The 26,050-nt window shown below is 41.3% G+C and overlaps 1 protein-coding gene across 1 annotated transcript; it reads left to right on the top strand.

Annotated features, from left to right (window-relative positions):
- Positions 1–1,519: 1,519 nt before the first annotated feature.
- On the top strand, positions 1,520–21,419 carry maneal (mannosidase endo-alpha like). The gene is made up of 4 exons (XM_066675454.1): positions 1,520–3,483; positions 4,256–4,365; positions 14,345–14,421; positions 18,456–21,419. Exons 1-4 carry the CDS (start codon positions 3,003–3,005, stop codon positions 19,090–19,092), a joined length of 1,305 nt encoding a protein of 434 aa, XP_066531551.1. The 5' UTR covers positions 1,520–3,002; the 3' UTR covers positions 19,093–21,419.
- Positions 21,420–26,050: the final 4,631 nt, after the last annotated feature.

The raw sequence follows: 26,050 nt of genomic DNA, 5'->3' as shown, positions 1-26,050 counted from the left end.
AGAGTAATTTGAGATCTACACTCTGAAACATGGTTCTTTAAGGCTTCCTGTATAAAGATTGTATCTAGACTATCTAGAATCTAGAACCATCTAGAGTTCTATACAGAACCATCTATGTGCTTTAATATTTGTTTGCATGATGAAATGGTTCTTCACACTAATGAATAATTTGCTGTATATTTGTTCTATATGTAAAAGCTTTATGATAATGGCTCTATGCAGCATCAAACAAGGTTATGTTAGTCCTTGTAACAATAGAAGCCACACAATCAGTTCAGTACAGAAACTGTAGATCTAAGCTGACTTACTGTCTTTAAAATCTCTCTTTAAAAGGGTTCTTTAAGGGTTCTTTAGTAAAGGTAATGGTTCTGAAGAGAGCTATGTGCTCTATACAGAACCACTTGCATGGAAATGTTTCTTTTGAATTGATGGAGAATGTGCTGTATATGGTTCTATGTAGCACCTTGTAGAAAATGGTTCTATGCTGCATTAGAAAGAGTTGTAGTATTTTTACGATTTCCATAAGTGTCACAATAGAAAAACAAATTCTGGTACCATTTAGCACCATTTTCAAAAAAAGCAATACATAGCATAGTTTCAGCATAAAAAACAACATTGAACCACACATAGTTTTATTCAGAACTGTTGCCTTTATTAAAGAACCCTTGAAGAAAAATTTCTTTTAAGTCTGGATAAAGACCTTTGAAGAACCCTCTTTTTAAAGATTTTTTACAGCGTGTTACTGCCCCCTTGTGGCATCTTAAAAACACAACATGAGGAGCCTATATCTGTCTTTTGGAAAGCACTGTCCTCTGTTGCCACTAGATGTCCTTACATTACAGTGGATGTGATAAAGACCGGCGAGAAATTCCAGTTAATTTTATTACGTAATAAAAATCTATTAGCTGCAACTTCAAAGCATTTTTAGCTTTCAGAATATATAGATATATTATTTATAATGTCATTTAAATAATGCAAATCATAATAAATGAATGTATAATAAATTGTAAATTTGTTAGACAAAATAGTTCAGAAAGACAATATGCATTTTTTATATAATTAATATAATATTAAACATGAACCTAAGGTTATTGTTCCCAATGCTAAGAGCCCGCCAGAGGGGTATAAAGCTCCCACGATTGGACCGTAGAACAGTGCTGCTGTTTTTTTTTTTTTTTTCTGTAGTTTCCTTGTCAAAAAAGAAAGTATACTTAGGTTATGTTATTTGGAACCACTACTGTGTACTAAATCACTGGGCGAAACGCGGGAATAGACCCTGGAGGGGGCGCCAATCCTTCACAGGGCGACACACACCCACACATTCACTCACATGTGTGGACAGTTTCACACACTCGCTGTATGGATGATTAATTGTGGATCATAAACACCACTTCATCTTATCCCAAATATATTTGAGAGTTCTACGCTGCTCCGTTTCTAAGTGGACTTGCCCTTTAATCAATTTCAGCCAATCAGCGACGAGCTTTAGCTCCTCCCTCTCCTCCTCCTCCGAGGGAAGAGAGCATCGTTTATTTCTCTCGCGCAGGATTTATAAACGAGAAGTTTAACGGTAAAAACGGGTGAACGTGGGCAGTGACGGTGTTTGGACGCCGTTAAGTGTTTTGGTTTTCGATTATTCAACCGCGCCGATGTGTTGGAGCGAAGAATGGGAAAGAGGAAGAGGATGAAAGAGAAGGAGAGAGGGATGGAGATATGGAGAGATTAATTCAGCAGAGAGAAAGAGGCACTGTATCATGAAAACGGACCCAGAATTTGTGTACAATGAGCGCCTTTTATCAACATTAAGACGTTGCTGGTTTCGGCAAGTCTCGGGTTTTTCCGGCTAAAATCGAATTGTTTGTTATTCGACCGTTGGTCCAGTCGTGACGTCACGTATCGTTTTTATCTTGCCACAACGGAGGATAACGACAGTAAATTGATTTTAATTAAATATGAGCAATATCAACCTCGCATTTTATATTGATTATTGTGCATCTGTGCTACAAAAAAACAAGCCCCAAATCACAACACTATATGTAATAACCTGCAACAACCTCTCTGAAAATAGATATAGACGTTTTTGATTGGAGAAGTATTAAATGCAAGTTTCCACGTTTACTGAGAGCGAAATTAACCCAAAATATGAAGTAGATCGAATTTGTTCTCATGCTAAGTTCTCTAAGGAAGTAGCTAATAATTCTGCAACTCTGAGAAGAAATAGTCTATGTCGATAACAAAACAGTGGGTTTTAAACGTACCCTTTTCTGTCACAGAAACTATTTGAAAATGCAATGGGAGAATGTATAAAGTCGTATTTTGGGATGAGTTTTCCCATATTTGCATCATATTTTTTAGGTTTTCTTAGTTTTTAATCAAAATAATAGCTACATATATTTGTTCTAAATTGTATTTGCAAGGCTTCTGAAGTTGATTTTCAAAGATGATGAACTAATGGTTTCTAAGACAGTTTTCAGTCCTCTAATGAATGGCTGAATATGATGGTAATAGTTATTATTATTATTTTGTGATTTTCTTTTCTGAGGATATTTAAAACACTTGTGGCCTGGGGAGAGACTTATCTGGAGTGGATGAAAATTATTTTTGTATTTTGTGATGGTGTCCTCTTTTATAAGTACCTGTAAATGCATAGCTGGTGAGAAATTGTGCTAGTTTTCTCTTCAGGAAAAATCAAAATTGCGAAAAGAATATTTTTAAACATGTGTAAATGGATGGTCAGAGTCAATATGGAATTAACTTTATCTTTTTATATTCTGTGAGTTTTCTTCTTGACATTTCTACCAATATGAACTAACACAGATATGAAGTTTTGCTTCATTGGTTGTAAACTTCTCAGAGAACTTGAACTTTGAATGAACTTCCCCAACTTCTCTTTGGCTTGTTTTCAAATGTGAAGAAATGTAAGCGAACAAACTAAGGCAAGCTTCAAAAAGCCATAGTAGCCCAGTGCATATGAACATTGTTGTCTTTTGAGGCATTCCACAATGACTAGGCTGCGTAAGAAAGCTTGTGTTGCACTTTTTCTCTTCACTCTTTTCATATTTGGGACTATGATGGGTTTGCGTACCCTCAAGCCCAGTGACGGGTTCTCAGACCTAGCTCCTGGAATGGAGATTGGACCGTTCGCGGCTGAGAGGATTGAGAGACGAGCAGAAGCGGAAGGTGATCTTTCCGACACCAAAATCGTCTTCTCCAACTCTGGCCATGATCACAGCATCTTTTATGATATCCACATCTTCTACTATCTGTGGTATGGAGCCCCTCCAATGGATCGGGGATACATCCATTGGGACCATGTCTTGGTTCCTCACTGGGACCCCAAAATAGCTGCCAGTCACCCCAAAGGCAGGCACAATCCACCTGAAGACATCGCATCCAGTTTCTACCCTGAGCTTGGGCCCTACAGCTCCAGAGATTCAAAAGTACTGGAGTCCCACATGTCCCAGATTGAAGCAGCTGCTGCAGGTTGTTATCAAATTATCCAGGAGCCATTGTCAGTTCAGTCTTAATCATAGAACTTCCAGATAGCACTGTTTTAGGAAATCCACATTATGTACCCTAAAGAACATTTCAATAACCCTTTGAAGGCCACATACATAGGAACTTAACATGTTCATAAACATTGAATAAAATGCATTAAGTAAATAACATTTCAGCATTCATGTTATATATGCTATGAAGTAAATGAGGTTGCATTGACATTACACAAAGTGTTTAATTTACAACATTATGATGCATTATGCATACATTGTACATATATAAATGCACTAGCACTTCTTAAATACAGTTCATAAATATATATTTTTTGTTCATGCTTGCTTGTGTGTTATGAAGTATGGTGTGTTTGTTTTGTTTTGTTTTTCTCTTTTGGTTTTAGAAATTTTCAAGCCATGATTGGCCTAGGCTGATTCAGTTATAAACACCGGATTATTATGATTCAGTTATAAACACTGCATTGTTTTGCTTTCCTATCATTTTAATACTTTTATTCACAACCAGAATTGGATTTTCTCCTGTTCTGTTAAGCATCAAAATCTGCACTCAGTTTAAGTTTATATTATGCGTACTCTTTTTATATATGTAATGATATAACTCTGAAACTACTGTACCAGTTCTATCATGCAAATTGCTAATGCATTCACTTCTGATTCATCGTTTTTTAATGCAGCAATTGTTGCATAACTAGATTATTCCATTTAAAATGTTAAGCTCTGCTGTATATTTTTCTTTATGCTAGGTGTGGTGGTATTGTCCTGGTACCCACCTGGAGTGGCTGATGAACATGGAGAACCGACAGAAGATCTGGTGCCTGCCGTTATGGACGCTGCCCATAGGCACCGTATCAAGGTAACTGGTGAGAAAGGATCAACTCTTCTTTCTCTTTTTGTTGACAAAGATATTTTAGATGTGTGCATTAACATAGGTACCATTTACAAACATCACAAAATTGTTATTCATATTTTGGCAAATGAATTCTTTTTAAATCTTCTTTCTTGTTATCTGTTAGTGTTTGTGTAATTTTCTTTAAAGATTCTACTTCACGTCATGAAACAGCTGCTATACTGACATCTAGTGGTTAGAGATGTACCAGAGATTTAAAACTATTTAAAACATGGCCACTCCTTGTGGGGGACCCCCTCTTAGGGTGCATAAACTTTTTTTCATAAACTTCAAATACTAATAGTTTATATTTGTGTTCTTTAATATTGCTTGCTGCTGTTTAATGATAAGAAAGACAGATCGCTCCTTTAATTGAGATTTTTATGGTTTTATTTATTTTTGCCATGTTTCTGCTCAGTGAGGACTGCTGACTGGTCTGAAATAAATGAATTATAACAAAGCAGAATTTGGAACAAATCACACAGTATAAAACACAGGAAAATAAAGTAGTGACTAGTTTGTGATGTGTGAAGCTCCTAATTGAGCCAAGCCCCAGGGCAGAGCTGTGCCTTCGTGGGCTTTAAGAGCCTTCAGCTTCCTGATTTATTCCCCTCATCAACCCTCTGCATTATTCAGGGAAAGAGTTACTGCCGGTATATGCTTTTCTCTCTCATACTCTCAAAAAGGAATATGAAAAACGATGTTAAAGTGTGCCGTTGCATAGAGGTTCTTCTGTTTGTTCGATGTTCTTAGGGGTTGATTGTGTACAGCGATAGAAGCAAAGCAGGGGGAAATCCAGCCTTTCTGCACTATGCAGATTCAGATAAGTGGGTTAGAATTATTTTGCATATGCATCCTACTGGAAACAAAGCATGCGCAAGGACTGATGGCTTACTTTTATTTTGAAATTCATGGCAAGCACATTTTTGACTGCAAAAGATCCCATTACGAATTACTAAAGCCAGTAACTTACCTATGAATTCAACATTTGATCATTTTTCAGCATAAGCACAGGGGCAAAAAATGTATTTACACATATTACGTATCTATTTTAAAGATTTTAAACCGATATCTTTGTAGTTGCATTCAAATGAAGTGAAAATGTTATTTTTGTGGGTTTTCAAAGTGCCGACATGTCTGACATCATACATCTCATGTCTATTTTTACATTGGAGATTCTTGGGTGGAACTGGAGATTTATATTTAGATGTTGCTTTTGTTAGTCAGCTGCTCGTTGATTTGTCCACAGTCCTCTGCTGAAGTTACTGGTGCTGTTTCAGTGCAAGAGGGCTAAAATTAGGCATTTAATCAGAGCAACATTAAACATTGTGATGATTTTTAAGGCCAAACATGCAGAATAGTTCAAATTCTCACATTATAATTAAGGGAGTTTTTACACATTTTAATATTACCTCATAGAAATTACAGCATTTTATTTCATAGCAAAGTTTGTTTAAAATCCAAGAATGTGCACTGTAAACGCATGTGAATTGTTTTGAGTTCAGATATAAAACGGAGGACAGAGACACGTAAGAAAGATGATTGTCCCTGACATTACAAAGGACATTGTAGAAATTATTTTTTATCCTGATGCCAAGAAATAGTTCTCTTCTCTTTGCCATTTATTCCCTGCCTGTAGAGGTGAATGGAGGGGGCGTAGGGAGGCTCAGAGGATGAATGAGAGTTCATTACGTAACGGCCTCCATATCTCACTCCAGCCCTGAGGGCCATGCCTCATCCTGAGAACCGAGACACTCAGAGGAGCAAAGCAATAAGAGAACAAAAAAAAACTCACCTTAGTGCTTTTTCCCCCTCTGAAGATCTGCCTGTGTTTACAGACATTATTCTGTGTGAAGGTTCTTTATCAAAGTGATGCATTTTTGGGACATAGGACATCGATCTCTGGAGACGCTTGCTGCCTGTCTCACATTTACTTATTCCCCTGTGCCACAGGAACAACCTCTACTCTTATAGTAGGTTAGTGAGGCCAGGTGATGTTGGATGATTAGTCCCTTTAAAGGTATTGGGTGGAGATCCAAAGCTCCAGAGAACGCAGGTCCACTGCTGCTCATTAAAATACTGAAGACCAGTGGTCCCTAATAGATGGACTGTTTTGTGGTTACGGACCCAGACGCTGTCTAATCTGGACCTGGACCTAAAACTGATAAACTCGTGAGAAATATTTAATTTTGAATGGAGTGTTTATTTCAAAGGTGATGTTAATGATTTTAATACAAAAAAAAACCCCACTTCTGAAAATGTTTCCTCTCCATGTGATGCTCTGCAGTCGGTTTGCTCTGGAAACCGCTCTAATGTGTTTACGAAGCCCCAGTGGCTGTAAATGGGTAAAAAAACAAAGTGTCTGGTTCCGGTGCTAGGCTTTCTCTCTCTCTGCTCACGGCAGAGAAACGCTATCTGGAGCTTTTTAGACAACGGAGAGACTCCAAACACTGAAAACCACCAACCGAGATGAGGATGCTGCTCTATTCCTGCTCCATAGGGGGTATCACTGACTTATTTTTGCTGTTTCAGATCACTCAAGGTGGAAATGTTTTCTAATTTGTGAAAGCAAATACAGTGAATAAAAATGTACGGACAAGTTATACTTCAGACATTTACAAAAAATGTTGTTTTTTTTTCCTCAAACATGCCATTTCACTTTAAAAGACACAGAGCTTCTGAATGTAAACTAACCAGAGAACAGCAGCTCCCCAGAATCGTACACTTTGCTTTTAACTGCTGTAATTTTTTCTATTCATTGCAGTACAGGTTTAGCTGCCCAGGAAAATCACAGACCAATCGTGTGCTTTGTAGAGGTCATATGTGACACTTTCAGCCAGTCAGACCTGTGCATTATGATGAAAGCTGCGACTCAAGAGTATGACTCACACAGAGCAGGGCTCCAGACAAAAAAAATAGCCCAGTGGATGAGATAAAAGCACTCTTGGGGCACTTTGGGATTTCAGTGTTGTGTGCATTAAAACCAGAAATTTTATAATTAAGGGAGAGATCATCAGTTGAAATATGAATGAGAGTTTCTTATAACACTCACAATGGAGCCTGTTTATGGATAAAAGTCCATATTTCAGCGAAAGAGCCAATCAGCTTGCTGGTTACAAATACAGCTGAGAAATGCAGCTTAAGTTCAGAGCCATTTCAAGGGTGCAACTGACGTGTCCTTCATGGCCTTCAGTTACCCACAATCCTCTGTGCACATATGGCACCAAGGAGAAAATAAACAAGACACGTCGAAAAACATTTTGTCTCTATACCCTATTTAATCAATAAGCTCATTGGCATATTACAGTACCATAGAAAGCCTATATCTTATATAGTAGTGTTTAAGGTTGAAGAAAGTTTTAATAATTTCTGTTATTTCTGAAGGATAATATTAATAAGTAAATACCGTCTGTTTTAACCTACAGTCAGTTTAGTGCTTTGAGGCAGATCAGATATTTCCAGTGACGTCATGACGCAGCCTCCTTAGATGCTTCCACTTGTGTGACATGTTACTAAGGAGGAGCCTTCATAGGACAGTCCTATTCAGGACATGTCTTACTTCAGCTGCAGCCTAGGCTTGGGACGCAGCTATTATGATATCCTGGACCTTGGATTGAAGAAACATTCTCTCACCGGAAATGAATGAATTTAAATTAATTACCCCTACTTTAGACGGAGTTTGGGATCTAACCATGCAATATCAGCACCTGACCTCACTGATATTTCTGGCTGTGAATGCTATGAAATCCTCACAGAAATGGTCCAACTCATCAACTTTACGTGACAGCAAAGAGGGAACAAACTCTAGATAAATGTCTTTCATTTTAGAAAAAAATGTAATATGAACAGGCATCAGAATGTTTTAAACAAGTGCAAGGACTTTTATTATGTTCGTTTTTGACAGCTTTTTGATGGAAGAAATCTGCTACACCACTAGGGAACCTCTTCTGCACCTCTTTATATGATCCATGCACTTGTGCAGTGCTCAGAAAATAGAGCCAGTGCAGATTTTCTGCTTAGAAAAGTGTGCTCTCACCCAACCCTGTGCATTCTGTGCACCAAAGTAGTTGGGACTAATTTAAGGCCAGTGCCCTGTGGCTCTTGGCTGACGAAGGCATGTCATGAAGAATAAGAGCAGGGAGATGAAATGTAACCAATTTCCCATCCCTCACATTCTTGCATTTTGTTTTTTTTTTTAAACGCTCTGACTCTTGAAAGAGAGCATATGTGGCACGCAGCCGAGCGACTCCAGAGATGTGAGGGGGAATTGACACCTCTAATTCTGCGAATATGTGTCAAAGCAAAGGCAAAGCAGAGGAGCACGCTCTGCTGTCATGTATCATAAAGCGGGATTTCAAACCCTCCCACCCACAGAGAGTGGGGGAGGGAAAGAGAACGAGAGCGAGAGACAGAAAGAGAAGAGATTCCCACACTGCGAAAAATGATCTCTTACTGGGTGAAAGCATCATAAATCTGGATAATATAAGTAAAATTTCTCATTATAAAATGTTTTGTAGGAATACTATAAAATATCTCACATTTATAAATAAATGTACTCATGTTTTAAAGTATTTTATCCAGTGAACATGTTTTATTCCATTGTTTTAAGCATCATTTCTTGAAAAACAAATATATGCCAGTGGAATAAGCCACGTTAACCAGATAAAAAAACTTAAAACAAGAAAGAAATAGGTTGTATATTCTTAGAATATTTTCACACCCATTGTCCAGATGTAAGAAGTAGTGCAGAGCAGTGCAGAGGTGCAGTGTGGCCTTGAACTGGACTGTGATGTTCTGAAGCACAAGGGTTGCCAGATTGAAACATATTTCACCCTCTTGGCCTCTGCAAGATGTTTTTATCCAACAGTGACATTGGAAATGCTCGGCGCTGGCTCCATATCACCATGGAAACGGTCTGTGAAGGCCTTGTATGTGGCGTGTGAGAAGTGGTGGGCGTTTCTCTGTCTACTCTTTCGTAGCTACACACTCCAAGGACTCCCTTTAACCCTTTCATACCTATCGCTGCTGCTTTGCTGTGCTAAGAATGTTTTTACAAGAAATCCTTTTAAATCTAGTCAATATATGTTCCTCATGATGACGTCTTTGTGAGAATGTTATAATTTATTTCTTTGTGTAAACAGAAATTAACCCTTTAATTATACTACAGAAGATAAGGCTTGAGTTTTACATTTAACAAACAGCTACATCGTATAAACTGTGTCAGCTTTAATACAGGCGACACAAGCCAGATATGCACATCAGTACCTGAACAAATAAAAGGTGCATGCTCTCAATTTTTACAGACCTTCATAAAAATGTTCGTACCTGTACATGCAACGCTTTTACACATGCAACAGATCACACAGTTAATCTATAAACATATTCATTCATTGTCTGTAACCCTTATCCAGTTCAGGGTGGTGGATCCAGAGCCTACCTGGAAACATTGGGCACAAGGCAGGAATACACCCTGGAAGGGGCGCCAGTCATTAACAGGGCAACACACACACACACACCTATGGACACTTTTAAGTCTTCAATCCATCTACCAACATGTGTTTTTGGAGCATGGGAGGAATCCGGAACAGCCGGAGGAAACCCACGCAGACACAGAGAGAACACACCACACTCCTCACAGACAGTCACCCGGAGGAAACCCACGCAGACACAGGGAGAACACACCACACTCGTCACAGACAGTCACCCGGAGGAAACTCACACAGACACAGGGAGAACACACCACACACCTCACAGACAGTCGCCCGGAGCGGGACTCGAACCCCCAACCTCCAGGACCCTTTTGTCATCATGGCTACCCTAATCAAAGAGAGACAAATATATTCAATGATTTAAATACGTTTTAACCTAATGTATAGCTGACCTCATTTTTAACCCTTTGGTTATTGGCTGACCACAGAACGTTAACAGAAAGACGGAGCGCACACATTTTATTTCTGCATGACATTACCACAGACGGATTTCCTACTCTATTGGCTCTCCTGTACTGCTGACACTTTAAATGTAGGTTCCCAGAGAGAGTTTCTTGTCACTCAGCAGTTCCACAGGACCCTGTTCCACTGTGGCCTCGGGGCCTGTTATCTGTAAGAAAACCTCTGAGCTCTTAGTGGCTCGGCTAATGTTACATAAGTGACTGGGATATATTTTTATGCTGCTTTGAGACTCTTAAGTCTCTTTGTGCAGCGCTTTTCAAAATAGATGTCATGTCAGCTTCACTGAGTCTCTCAGATACGGCACTCTCTCTGCTCTGATGGTGTGCTTGAGCCACACTGCCACGCTTCATGTGTCAGGAATTTTCTAAGGTGAGGTTTATATCTGGCAGAGTTTGTCGCTCTTATACAGCAATCGGTGACGATTGTTGTGCTAAAGAGCTCACTATACAGGACTTTGTCACTAATGTCAACATTTTACATTGAATATTGTGTATAACGTGAGTGTCCTATGATATTTCTCATAGTCAACAGTGAGGAAGATACTCTGCCTTCTTTCTTAGGTTGTCAGTCATTATGCCACGCCCCTCTCAGCTGATGTCCCGCCTCCCACACTAGATCACGGCCAAAAGTCTGAAACTGAAAAACAAGGATCTGAAAGTGAAAAAAAGAAAATAAAAAAAAAATAAGATCAGAATCTGCAACTGAAAAATATTAGACTTCAAATATCAAAACAGGAAAGTGAAAAATTCTAATAAATTATTTATTCAATACAATTCCAGAATTGAATCAAAATTCAATTTAAGTTGAAAAAAAAAATCATCCTTAATTTTGAAAACACTGTAGTATTTTTCAAAGTTCAAGCTCAAGATTTGAACTTTCAGTTTTATTTTATTTTTTATTTCAAATGAACAGCCCATTTTCCCCTAAATTAGCTTCATAGTACAGGAAGTGAAAAGCAGAGCAGCATATATCCACATTGTCTTAAAGCGTTGTTTACAAGTTTTTGTCTCAAAAATAGGGCCATTTATATCAGAACTAAATTTAGAAAATGTCCCTTAAACCACTGATGGTATTTTTTGTGGCCCATTCTCTGTCAGAAGTGCTTTACAGGACAGGATCAATAAATCGATCCAGCTCTTTAAATAACCACTGTGCTTCAGTGGAGAGACATTTGAGTCAGCTCAGGAAGCCACACATCAATTAAAATGCCCTGAGAATTATTTTATGCAGACCTAGTCTGAGCTCAGATAAGAAGCAGATGCGCACTGCAATAAATAATATCAAATATATCTAATATTTCTCATTCTGAGAGTTCTGTTTATAAGATTACTCACCTATTTCTAGATATTATTGTTTGTTTTAGGTGATTTGATCTGGTGTCTTATTCCATTGTACTTAGATAAAATGACTTCAAGAAATTACTTTTCAAAAGATATGATGTATAGTCTAATAATACTCATAAAAACAATTTCAAAATAAAATTTCAGGTTCAGGTTTTAGCTTCTACTATTATCACATATGTCCATATTGGGTAAATATCCAGAGACTAGTTTGCACTCAAACATTTGTGTGATTTTGCATATTTTGTGGGCGAAGCTTAATGTTCTTGAGGCTTTGTTTTGTAGGATCTGACCTGAGAAATCTGGGGGAAAATTATTTCTGTTTCTACGTCACATGGGGTAAGAGATATGGATTTTGGTGCGTTGTGCTTTGCTATAGCGCCACCATCAGACCAATCAGTGTCATTTTTGTTGCCCATTGAAATGCACACTCTACATCTACCCTCCAAGTCTGCTATTAAATATTAGATATTCAGACTGGATATCACATTTCCATTAACTCTAGGTAAGATTTTGTATTCTTGCTCTTGGGCTCCCCCTACAGTTGCAGAATGTAATTCACTTTAACTGTAGCACTGTCCTAAAATCAAGGGGGAGAGGGGTGGTTTCATACCCTCCTGCAACAGTTACATAGTGCAGTTTCTGCAGTACTCTAGTCTCCTAATTACAGCTCAGTGGCGCATCACAATGATTTTGAAGCTGTAATTTTAAGATAAAAATACTATGTAGCGTTGCTTTAGTAAGATCTAATTTTCTCTATTCTCTATTCTACAAGTAGTCTGTGAAGCCCATTCGAGCATTTTTTTTGTTTTTACCTTTAAGGTTAAACATGGCCAGATGTCACAGACTCTGAGTTTTGAAGGTTGGGCTGCTGTCCGTGGAGAGAAACCTTTTCAAATGGCCTGAGGCAAACAGCAGATGGTGCCCTGCAGCTTCAGACACACTTCCAGAAGCAGCAGGCACTTTTTCTGCTGAGTGGAAATAGTCCATGCTTCCTCAGATTAAAGCAAAACCAAAGCCCCATGAGTTTCCAGGAGAGTGCACCACATGTCCTTAGGAACAGACTTTCGAGTAGCCTTTCCTGTGTGTAGCTGAGATTTTAAGCTTTAGTCAAGCCTTACATTCTGGACTTAACGATAATATACTCAGTGATTTTATTTTTTTTTTTCTCTCCAGTATATTCTGCACAAAATGGACCTGATTTTTCACATCATCCCCCAAAAAGCCAAATACACCCTGACATGATTGCACTAACTAACTTTTTTTAAAGGCGTAGTTCATGGGTCATCAAAAAAAATTTTTTATAAAGTTGAGATATTTCCTCTCTATGTGCAGCCCTGAAGTCGGTTTGCTCTGGAAACTGCTGTAATGTGTTTACAAAGCCCCAGTGTCTGTAAATGGGTAAAAAAAACAAAGTGTCTGGGTCCAGTGCTAGGCTTTCTCTCTCTCTGCTCACGGCAGAGAAACGCCATTTTTAGGTTTTTAGACAACGGAGAGACTCCACACGCTGAAAAGCACCAACCGAGATGAGGATGTTGCTCTATTCTTGCTCCATAGGGGGGTAACACTGACTTATTTATGCTGTTTCAGATCACTTAAGGTGGAACTGTCTCCAAACTCAGGAGACGGCTAACTGTATTAGCGACAGTGCTACAAAACTAAACTGAGTTTCTGTGGGAATTCAAAAAGTGAATAAACACTTACAGAGAATTTACACTTCAGACACCAACAACATACAGTTGTGTCATACTCACACACACCGCTCCACCTTGAAAGACACTTCGTGAGTAGTACTGTGACTTGCCCACAATCATAGATGTTCCCTTTAACAGTAATGTCCAGTATGAGGTTAACCTACATTTAAAAATGTTTTTGCATTCCCATAATTTAATATTTTGCACTGTGATGCTATTTTTATTGACAGAAGCATCAAGTATGACATTCCAAAAAATAGTAATAAAATCTTAAAAATAATATTTCTAAACCATTGTATTCTTAAAAAGGTGACACAGTAATTTGCCTAAAGCCCTTTGACAATTTCCAAAAACACACGTTGGTAGGTGGATTGGCGACCTAAAAGTGTCCATAACTGTGAGTGTGTCACACCAGGGTGTGTTCCTGCCTTGTGCCCAGTGATTCCGGGTAGGCTCCGGACCCACCGCCGCCCTGAACTGGATAAGGGTTATACATAATACACTGTGAGGTATTTTATATAGAAATAAAGCCCTTACTTATATAGAATGTGTTATCCAGCACATAAAGAGCACATAGCACAGAAATACTTTTACCGAACTAATTAAACATACTTTGGATCCATTAAAAATGCACTGTTCCTGGATCAGCTTCTGTCAAATGCAAGCTTTTGGTCTTCAACATCAGTGTTGTGTGTGTCACATTAAAGATAGCTGAGAGGACTAAAGTATGACTACAGTATGTTCCCAATTCCCAAGACCCAGACTCAAGACTGATACACATTTGGAAAATGACATCTAATCTATACAGAGAATTGGCTAATGTTAAATGTTTGTGTTCGTTGTTACTGTTGTTCTTAGGCTTTGTTGGGAGATGTAGTATCTCTGATCTTGATGCATGGCTGAGGTTTTCAATGCTTGATGATTACCACTGATTTCAGATAAACCCGTGCTCTGTTTGCAGGTGGCGTTTCACATCCAGCCGTACAGAGGCCGGACGGAGCTCAGCATGCATGACAACATCAAATACATCATTGACAAGTAGGTTGGAGCCTTCAAAACTCACAAGGGCGCTGGGTGATCAATTTTCCTGATGTAAATATGTTTCATGAGGGTACAATTTACTATTTTTTAAAGCGTTTTGTTGTGTAACGTGTAATTGTAATTAAAAATTCAAACATTCTCCACTGGGCGGCATGGTGGAGCAGCAGGTAGTGTCTCTGTCACAGCTCCAGGGTCCTGGAGGTTGTGGGTTTGAGTCCCACTTTGACTGTCTGTGAGGAGTGTAGTGTGTTCTTCCTGTGTCTGTGTGGGTTTCCTCCAGGTGACTGTCTGTGATGAGTGTGGTGTGTTCTCCCTGTGTCTGCATGGGTTTCCTCCAGGTGACTGTCTGTGAGGAGTGTGGTGTGTTCTCCCTGTTTCTGCGTGGGTTTCCTCCGGGTGACTGTCTGTGAGGAGTGTGGTGTGTTCTCCCTGTGTCTGTGTGAGTTTCCTCCGGGTGACTGTCTGTGAGGAGTGTGGTGTGTTCTCCCTGTGTCTGCGTGGGTTTCCTCCGGGTGACTGTCTGTGAGGAGTGTGGTGTGTTCTCCCTGTGTCTGCGTGGGTTTCCTCCGGGTGACTGTCTGTGAGGAGTGTGGTGTGTTCTCCCTGTGTCTGCGTGGGTTTCCTCCGGGTGACTGTCTGTGAGGAATGTGGTGTGTTCTCCCTGTGTCTGTGTGGGTTTCCTCCGGGTGACTTTCTGTGAGGAATATGGTGTGTTCTCCCTGTGTTGTCGTGGGTTTCCTCTGGGTGACTGTCTGTGAGGAGTGTGGTGTGTTCTCGCTGTGTCTGCGTGGGTTTCCTCCAGGTGACTGTGAGGAGTGTGGTGTGTTCTCCCTGTGTCTGCGTGGGTTTCCTCCAGGTGACTGTCTGTGAGGAGTGTGGTGTGTTCTCCGTGTCTGCGTGGGTTTCCTCCAGGTGCTCCGGTTTCCTTTCACGCTCCAAAAACACATGTTGGTAGGTGGATTGGAGACTCAAAAGTGTCCGTAGGTGAGAGTGTGTGAGTGAATGTGTGAGTGTGTGTCACCCCGTGAAGGACTGGCGCCCCCTCCAGGGTGTGTTCCCGCCTTGCGCCCAGTGATTCAGGGTAGGCGCGACCCACCGCGACCCTGAACTGGATATGGATTACAGACAATGAACGAATGAGTTGCATTAAAATGACAAAAGAGTGGGTGAATGATTTACAATATTATGCTAAACAAAACACTTTAAAATGTATTTGTATGTGTAATATAACATCAGCATGAAAGTTTATTTACAGCCCAATCTAGTGTAAATCCAGTGTTTAACCAGTGTGTGGTGTTTACATTAGAGGTCTTATACTGAGTGAATATTGGGTGAATGCCCTGTGGCTGAACATTTCCGCTTTCAAATTCCAAAATCCAAACACAGTCTCAGAAACACAGATTATGACAGACATTGTTTCATACGTCACACACCTGAGAAAATGATCCCATCCACTCAGGGCTGGGCTGTTAGAGCCGTAGATATGGACTAACTGCATCTTCATAGATCTGCACAGACTAAATCTGCTCATGAAGGTGTAGAGTTAAGCTTAGACACATTCAATGAGACTTTTATCTTGTTCTTTGTATGAACCTCTTTCCACGTCAATAGAATATTTCAGACACAATTTTATACAGTAAATAAAAATATAGAAATGTCTCAGTATTTTTCCCAGGATTTATGTATATTTTAGATTTCATTATTGTCTCATTTGTAGTTCAAACAGTTATGTTTTTTTTTTCATTGTATCCTTTCAATGCATTTTCAGCCCTGAACCAACAAATCAACCCTGGAGCTCAGGGGCAACTGCTCCACTTTCCATATTAATGTTTGGTGTCTTTGAACTCATGAAAATGAAGGTGGAAATCCATCCAGGCCAGAGGATGAGACACACCAGTGCTTAAAATAGAGCCCCTTTTCTTAGAATATCATATCATGGAAAGGTAGCGGTGAACTTTTACGAAGTTTTTTACAGCTGCAGTCAGCTCTCAGAGAGCAGATTTTGTAAACAGATGAGGAGAGAGATACGTGTGCAGCAGAGGCGATTGCTCTAAGACTGCAAGGGAAGCTCAGCTTCCCCTAAAATGTCAATAAATAAGTGATCAAATATATACTGTTGTGAGTACATGTCATTGAATAAATATGCACTACAACGCACTCTTCTGAACTTCTGAACTTTTGTTCAGAATCAGCTTCTTATCACTGGTAAAGACGCGGCTTTCCTCTCAATCATTCCCACAGCTTCACAGTGCTTTAAACAGTGTGGACACTGAGTGTCCACAGAGTTTAATAGCGAAGCTGCGAAGTGCAGCGAAACTAGATGAGTCATTGGATAAATGCTGGGCTTTGTCCCGCCCATCGGACGCTCAGCGTCTCTTGTGGTCTATGGGGCAGTGGGCTGGCCTCGGCTGGCCCAGACGCTCAGCTTCTGCATGATGATTGGATGATCTGTCTGAGGCTGAATCCCTTTTTGATTGACAGTGAAATGAGTGAATCAGCGATGCTTTGGTTTAAAGATCCGTGGGAGCATTAAATTTTCATTCTGTTCTGTGTTGAACCGGAGACTTTCTAAATCCTCTTAGCGGCATTTTCTTTTTTTAAAAACGACTAGCGACAAATCTAGCTTCTATTTCTAGTGGGTTTTTTTTGTAGCTGCTTGTGTTTGGAGACTGAATTCTATCACTCTTTCTGACTTCTATCGCAGTTTCTGTCCAGCGGGTGCTGCTGAGCCCCTCCACCGTCACAAAGCACTCACAGACGGACACACTTCAAATGGGCCAAGGCTGTTTACGCAGCCTAATTCTGCTGGCCTTTGAGAGGACACTAGTCAAGTCCCTGGAAAATACGCCTTGTTGGTACGACAGGGTCACAGAAAAAAGAAAAGGAATGGAGGGTAGAATTTATGTATAAATAAACCAACACATTTTATGATGTAGGCTGAAATTGAGCTTCCCCCCTTGAAATAACAGCATCCGCCACTGGTGTGCAGAGATATCGTTCATCTCTGTGACAAACATGTGGAGCAGTGAGTCATCAAATCAATCATTTACACATTACAACTTCCATCACTTCTGCTCATTATCCACAGTCACGCCGAGCAAAGCGTGGTGTTTTACTAGGACTGTGTTTACACTCTGTGTAAACTTGAATATTCATATGCTGAGACAGTAGAGACCTCCGTTCTCATTTGATTCATGCACAGTTAAATTAACTCAGTCTATCCATCTCTGAATATACAATAATTTACTCTCTTAACAAAGATGATTCTCTAAGGGCAGTGCTTGAATTTAGAATGTATGGCTTTTAGCAGATGCTTTTATACAGAGCCATTTACAAAAGTGCTTTGTCATCTTGTTCAGAAAATATATCCTCGTCAGCACAGATAGGATTAGAGTCCAGAGACCTCGGGATTAATACAGAGAAACAGGACACTGAACTGAACCCTAAAGAGAAATACACAATAACACAAGTGCAGCCATGAAGCCACAATCCGTGCTGATGTCAGTTTAATACATTAAGAAATTCAAGATGTTTTGAAGCTTGTGAAAGAGAAACCATTCGGGAAATTAAGAAAATTTGTAAAACATGGTGTAAACTGCTTCTGACGTCAAGTGCAGAGACTTCAGAATGGTCCCACCCCCTCGTCTGAGTGTGTCCAATCACGGAGCTGGACCTGTGTTTATGTAAGAGCAAAGACGAGGTTAAACGCACTCAACCCGCACGGAGAAATAAGAGCACTGAGAAAGAGAAAAGAGCGAAAACGGCTAAAAACCAGAGCTTCTGCTCCTCGCTCCTCACTGCTGTGCGCTCAGGGTCGGGGTGAACAACGAGCGGCTCATTATCATTTAAAGGAACAGGTGCTGAAAGCGGGCGTTCTGAACAGGGCTGTTTACACAGGGGGAGAACACTGCTGTGGGCCTAGTGGGGTTTGGACCAAAGCAGGTCACAGACGTTTCATTAAGAAACAGAACTGTGTTGCACTGTGGAGAAGAAGAGAATATATCACTTTCAATTTATCTGTTTTTTTGCAGATACGGAAAACACGGCGCCTTCTACAGATTCAAGTCCAGTACGGGGAAAGTTCTGCCCTTGTTCTATGTGTATGACTCTTACCTGACCCCTGCTGAATCCTGGGCGGATTTACTGACATCGCAAGGCTCCCACAGTGTACGAGGAACTCAATACGACGGCGTTTTCCTGGCTCTCATTGTGGAGGAGCGTCACAAGCACGACATCCTCGCCAGCGGCTTCGACGGCATGTACACATACTTCGCATCCAACGGCTTTTCCTTCGGCTCCTCTCATCAGAACTGGAAGGCCATTAAGGCTTTCTGCGATAGAAACAATCTCCTGTTCATCCCCAGCGCTGGACCTGGTTACGTAGATACTGCCGTTCGTCCTTGGAACAACCACAACACGCGGAATAGAGTCAACGGACGCTATTATGAGACCTCCCTCCAGGCGGCGTTGTCCGTGAGACCTGACATCATCACGGTCACCTCCTTTAATGAGTGGCACGAAGGGACGCAGATCGAGAGAGCCGTGCCCAAGAAGACGGTGACTCGATTGTATTTGGACTACAAACCCCATCAGCCCGACCTGTACCTCGAGCTCACCAGGAAGTGGGCGGAGCAGTTCAGCAAAGAGAAAGAGCAGTGGCTGATGTGATTGGAGAGAAAACTGATTTGAGGTTGCTGCTGCTTTTGAGTGGTGTCCAATAAAGAAGCAGTACATGGACTTTCATGAGGTTGACAAAAAATGCTGATTTATGCTTCTGCGACAAACCTATGCCGTTGCGATGATGCTTCTGTGTCACTCTGCAGTTACATCCCCTCGACACTAGGGCTGAATCTTAAATATCTTCCTCCACCCTATGTAGTGCACAGTGTAGTTGTGTAGTAGTACTAGTTTTATAAACTGTGAAGTGCACTATGTAGGGAGTAGGGTGCTGAGTGTGGTGCCAGGAAAGAAATAAAGTCTACACAGGCACTTTTTCCCACCTGGGTCCTCACTCCAAATTTTCAGTTCCATCTGGAAATAAAGGAAATTGTTGGTGGTGAATTTGCTGCTGTCTGCAGTGTCTGTAATTTGGAGAAAAAAGAAGTTAATATTTCTGGATTTGATCCATGTTCGTCCAAATGTTAGCCAGTCACATTTATTATGGTCTGCGACATCGCGACACATGCCTATTTCACACATGCACGGTGATCCTTAAATGTTCCGGAGTTTTCCCAGAGGAGCTGAGTGTGTAAACGCGATCACCAGCAACATTCGTCCCAGACATTACCTGGACTTTATCGTCTTTGCTCCATGGTAAAAGACTCCGGGAGAAGTCAGAGTCAGCGCATGTGAGAACAGCGTGGAAAATATTCTGCATGTATGAACGACTGCTCCGGGTTGTCTCCGGACCCGACACTCCAGAGTTTCTCTAGAAATACTCCGGTGTGAATACTACATGTGTGAAAGAGGCAATAGATACATTTCTGGGGTGGTACAGCGTAGAGTACACGGCTACACAGGGCCTGTGGTAATGGCATAGATTTGTTGCCGAAGCATAATTTGGCCCTTATTTGTTGTGAAGGAATGAAGACAGGATTGGGAAGTATCAGATAACTGTACAAATACAGTAAATAGTAACAAAAAAAAAATTACACAGCAAACAAACACTGTATTTCTTCTGTGTTCAAACACACCAGGTCAGAACCGACAGGCATCAAAGCTGCGTTCGTAATCGCTCCCTATTACAGAAATAGTGCGCCATGTAGCGCGTCAGCCATGTTGTAGTGTTGATTGAAATTTCCGTGGGACATTTTCTTAAAGCAGCCCTAAGTAAGATTCTGTATTTTTGCTCCTGGGCTCCACCTAGAGCTGCAGAGTGTATTTAAATTTTTAAAGCACGGTCCTGAGATCAAGGGGAAAGGTGAAGGGAGGGATGGGGTTGTTATCCTACCCTCCGCCAAAAGTTACATAGTGCAGTTTCTGCAGTGCTGAGCTCAGAGTAGCACCGTCAGAGGCTCTTTTCTCCTTGTTACAGCTCAGCGGAAGCATCACAAAGATTTTGAAGCTTATTTTAAGGTAAAAATACTACCTACTGTTGCTTTAATGCCTCACAAAATGTAGTGTACTAGATTTTCCAATATGACGTAATACAATGCGGTGCTGTCTTACTAATGATGAAGAAGAATGAAGAATGAAGAATGATTATTTGTTGTGTCCTGGAGCAGCAGGAACACACAGACAGCTCAAGATGCCATGTAGATTTGATTTTTATTTAAGTGAATATAACAGTGCTTAGATCAGTGAATTGACAATGTTTACTGAGTAATTTACCTCTCAGTCGTGTTTGAGTTGTTTATACGATAGAATATAAATGCGTCACAGAAATGTCTGTCCCTTTTTTATGAAGCAGTGATTCTGAAGGTAGTGTACCAAATGTTTTTGGTCACCCCCTGGTCAGTTCACTATTTAACAAATGCTATAGAGCGAATAGTGAAGGAGTTAAAGGGTGAACCTTTCCGAACGCAGCACAAGAGTGAAGTAGATAACAAACAAAAGCAGTCATTTCACACACTTCATGTTTTGTTGACTCCGTGAATCACATGCACAGAAGAAAAACAACTGAAGCACCTGAAAGCCACATTTCCTTTTCAGTGATCTCTCTTCTAGCACAGACCCTAACTGCACCACCTCGAGGGAAATAACAAGGGAAAATCAACCTATAAATATTCCTTAGAGATGTTTTCCTGTTCTGCTGTTCCCTCAGACCAGTGTTTAGACGTTGACTCTTTTAAAGTACTTTAAAGGTGTGGTACATGAAGATAACTAAGCGGTGGCTTTGTTGTTTTATTTGCAGAGGTTGTCTTTAACCTTCATGGTGAACACTGATAAGAATTGTTTCGTTCCCGTGGTTGAGGAGGTGAAATGTTGACTCTGTTTCTCCTTGTAATCCAACGTGTGCTTACTGTGACTCTAAAGGTTTGATAAATAAAGAGTTAATCCAGAACACTGGTTTATTTTCACACGTATAACCACTTTAATAAAAATCCCTTGCATTTCCGCATACTGGCGACTTTAAACTCCTCCCACAACCTCCAGAGGTCGGTCTCACCCAGGGTTCACACCAGCAGCAGTTTTTAGCCTCTCATCCCCATCCCTCTTCACTTGTGAATGTTTCTGAAATGAAGCTGAGGTCACTATAGCTTCATTGTGGTGAAAGCAGGTAATACACAGCTTGATTCCCATTGATTAACCTCCAGATTACTTTTCTCTGAATATGCTTTAAGTTAAACTATGAGCTATTGGACCTGCCTCCTCTCACCAGACAACAGCAGGTGTTAGTCCGTTTAAATGCATCTAATAACCTGATTTTAAGACTGAAGATCCATGTCTGCAGGTAAAGTAGGTCCATGTTTACACAAAGTCAAAGCAGGGAGTTAATGTCATGTCTTTCTGTGATATTATTGACAGTTGCAAAGCAGACATCTGATTATTGTAAACTTTTCATGTTATCTGATTTACCTAAGTGTGTGTTAATGCATTGATCGGATTACTGACAAAATCTGATGTAGTGCAGTTATCAGATTATTAAGCATTGAGTGCATGTGAACACACAATCCCAGTTAATCCCAAACCCATTTAGTGAGCATGGGGTCTGGTGCAGTCAGTCTGGTGCATTGCTTTAATTCTTTTGTGTCTATTTCCTTTTCTCATTGTGAGCTTCCTGATCACTCCACATCCTTTCAGACGCAGATTCGTCTTCTCACAGCTGTGGATGTGTTCAGATCTGATGCTGTTTTTCTCATGGAAGCCGTTATGTTGCATCACCCGGGATTTTTTCAGTTCTTGTGCCTTTTACAAAATACAAGGTGAGACACATATTTCTCTAAGATCTTTTCAGAAGTGTCTCCTGTAGTGTGAGTATTCAGTAGCTGATTTAGGTTTTGTATTAGCAGCGTTTTGTGTGTACAGAACACACTTAAAGGGCCACACACTCCATTATATTGGTCACTGCTCCACGTAACACACAAGATAGTGGCCATTTTTTCTCGGCCTGGTAAATATACGACTGAATCAAGGTCCGAGCGTCCGTTTAGTGCGAGCTATTCATCAAGCCGTGTCCTGGACACTTTCGGCTGCAGTCGGTGAGTGATTGCTGCTGCTGTCACAGCGGTTTTACAGCAGAGTCGCACAAAAGAAACACTCAGAGCCTACATCCACTTCAGAGATGTTACATAACACAGACTCAAAGAGCACCATAAACCATGCTGTCTGTGTGTGTGTGTGTGTGTGTGTGTGTGTGTGTTAGCAGCTTGGCATGAAAGGTGGCATTTTCCTTGCAGAGACGAACCGTAATAAATCACAACTCTCACGGCACTGTGCTTGCCTCATCAGAAGGAGGCCAGACGAACTGCAGTCGTCTGAAAAAAGCACCAGAAAAGACACCAAACACTTTAATCATCATCAGAAGAATCAGATCTACTCCCTGAAGTAGATGTAATTTCTCAAGGGAAGGGAAACTGCCAAACTCAGCCGTTTAACCACGTTATGTTCTTAAAAAAGCATTATTGCTTACATCAGACATAAAAGTTGTGACTCTCTTTGGAAAGATTCTGAATTCACAAAGCCCTCACCCCCAGGTGTTTAAAGGTGTCTGTGAAATGAGAGCATCATGAGAGTGGTGGCTTCGTGTGTATCATCTGAAGAGAAGAAACAACTTGGGTTGCATTTTAAAAGACGAGAGGTGAAATATTAATTCATTTCTCCTTCTGTAAACACTGAAGAGTATGTGTGCCTCTTCTTCCCTCTCCTCTGCCCGTTACACCTGCAAGAACATGCATCCATTCCATCCATATCTCACTGAGAGAAGGTTAAAGTATTGAAGAGAGGCAGAGAGTTTGGTGATATGTTTACAGAAGAAAGACATCTTTCACCTCTCACTGTGAAAGTAGCTCTAGGTGTCTCCAGGGTGGGGGCCACATCTTGGGCCACACATATATTACTTATTTATTTATCATTAAACTTTTATAGTGCTTTTTTAGAAACGAAAGGACACATTACAATCAACACTCAATCCACACAGACACTGATGAGAAGCAGCAGGCAAACGCACACACCGTCCTCTCAACGAGGAACCACCGTCCAACTGGAGGACTGCTTCGGGCACCAGGGGTTTACCCAGGACAGAGCGCCAATCTTGGTCTGGGTACACACACTTTCACTCATTCACTCACACCAGGACAGTTATGAGAGAAGCCAATTCACCTCCATGTTTTTGGACTGTGGGAGGAAACTGGAGCCCCCGGAGGAAACCCACGCAGACACAGGGAGAACACACCACACTCATCAAAGACAGTTACCCGGAGGAAACCCACACAGACACAGGGAGTACACACCACACTCATCAAAGACAGTTACCCGGAGGAAACCCACACAGACACAGGGAGTACACCTCCACACTCCTCAAAGACAGTCACCCGGAGGAAACCCACGCAGACACAGGGAGAACACACCACACTCCTCACAGACAGTCACCCGGAGGAAACCCACGCAGACACAGGGAGAACACACCACACTCCTCACAGACAGTGACCCGGAGGAAACCCTTGCAGACACAGGGAGAACACACCACACTCCTCACTGACAGTCACCCGGAGGAAACCCTTGCAGACACAGGGAGAACACACCACACGCTTCACAGACAGTCACCCGGAGAAAACCCACGCAGACACAGGGAGAACACACCACACTCCTCACAGACAGTCACCCGGAGGAAACCCACGTAGACACAGGGAGAACACACCATACTCCTCACAGACAGTCACCCGGAGGAAACCCTTGCAGACACAGGCAGAACACACCACACTCTTTACAGACAGTCACTCGGAGGAAACCATGCAGACACAGAGAGAACATGGAAGCTCCACCCAGATAGGACTTGAACCCAACATCCCAGCGCTGAGAGGTGAACGTGCTCAACACCAAGCCACAGTGCGGCCCAATTACACCTTGTGGCCAGCTATAGAAATCAAAACTCTTTATGCATTGGAAGTCTAAACATTTCATGTCATTTCTGTGGCTCTTTGCTCCTGTGGGTCTTTGGTTTCCTCCCAGAATCTGAAGCCATGAATTCGTCCCGACCTTTCTATCTTCGAGGGCTACTTCAGAGCCATTGGTCCAGGACTGATGTGATGAGATGGAGGAATAAAGCCGCTTCTCCTCAGTGAGGCGTGTTGATCTGCTCAGGGAACTGTGCTTCTGGTTCCTGGTGATGTATTTACGATCATTTCATACGGGCGCCTGAAAGAACAATATCTCAGCTAGTGATAGTCTTGTGTCTAGTAGATACACTCCCATCTCTCATCACGGGATTTCTATAAGTGCATTACAAGGTTATACACCTTATTCCATGACATCTATCTATTGGAGGTATTTATACCCCTCTAGCCGACGCTTGGCATTGAGCATTTTAATCTTAGTCTCATAAGCAGCTGCTCCAGTGCATCCTGTTTTCATTTCCCGCTTTACTATACAGATTATACACCCTGTGAACCTTAACTAGCTGAGTTCATCCATTATATTCGGTGTCTACAAATAAAAGTCAGAGCTACCTGCAAATCTGTTTTGTTTATGATTCTGGTTCTAAAAGGAGTTCTGGTGATTTTAAGCAGTTTTGAAGAGGCCAGTTACAGACTGTATTCATTCTTTGGCACTGCATACATTAGTGGACCCCCATAGAGCAGGTGTGATGTGGTGGTGGATCATTCTCAGTGCTGCAGTGACACTGACGTGGTGGTGGTGTGTTAGTGTGTGTTGTGCTGGTGCGAGTGGATCAGACACGAGTGGAGCTTTTAAACCCCTCAGTGTCACTGCTGCACTGAGAATAGTCCATCGACCAAAGACATCCAGCCGACAGCGTCCTGTGTCACTGATGAAGGACTAGAGGACGACCGACACACACTGTGCAGCGACAGATGAGCTACTGTCTCTGACTTTACATCTACAAGGTGGACCAACGAGGGAGGAGTGTCTCACAGAGTGGACAGTGAGTGGACACAGGTTTTAAAAACTCCTGAAGAACAGGGAGAAAGGTGGGTAATAAAGTATGCAGTCTGTGATGTTAGAACTACAAAGTGCTCCTGTGTGGTCAGTGGAGCTAAAAATGTTGGGGAAATATGTCTAAAGTGAAGAGATGCATAGACAGGGGTGTGTCTGGTTCTGAGATATTGTACACAGTTTAAGAGCTCTTTAAAAAGCTGCAGTACTTTTTTCTTGTTTAATAATGCAGAACGCATGGAAGGAGTTAAGAGGAGTTTTATCCAAATCCTGGAAGCTGAGTCCCTAAGGGCTTTTAAGGACTTCATTTAAGCTCAAGGCAAAGGCAGAGAGGGCACACTGCCGTAGAAACAGATTTGTCTGAAGAGAATAAATGGTCACTTCACAACACAGTGCCCACAAAGGTTCATATTAAGTTGTGAATCTATGATACACCAACCCACACACTGTGAAACAAAAACCACGGGATAAAAGGAACAGGTGCTGAAAGCGGGCGCTCTGAACAGGGCTGTTTAGACAGGAGGAGAATGCTGTTGTCTAACTATTGGAAAGCTGCTGAGTTAAAGGAACACTT

This window comes from Hoplias malabaricus, chromosome 6, assembly GCF_029633855.1.
Source record: "Hoplias malabaricus isolate fHopMal1 chromosome 6, fHopMal1.hap1, whole genome shotgun sequence".
Taxonomy (NCBI): domain Eukaryota; kingdom Metazoa; phylum Chordata; class Actinopteri; order Characiformes; family Erythrinidae; genus Hoplias; species Hoplias malabaricus.
The sequence above is the reverse complement of the archived record's forward strand: the minus strand, read 5'-3'. Positions and strand labels throughout refer to the sequence as shown.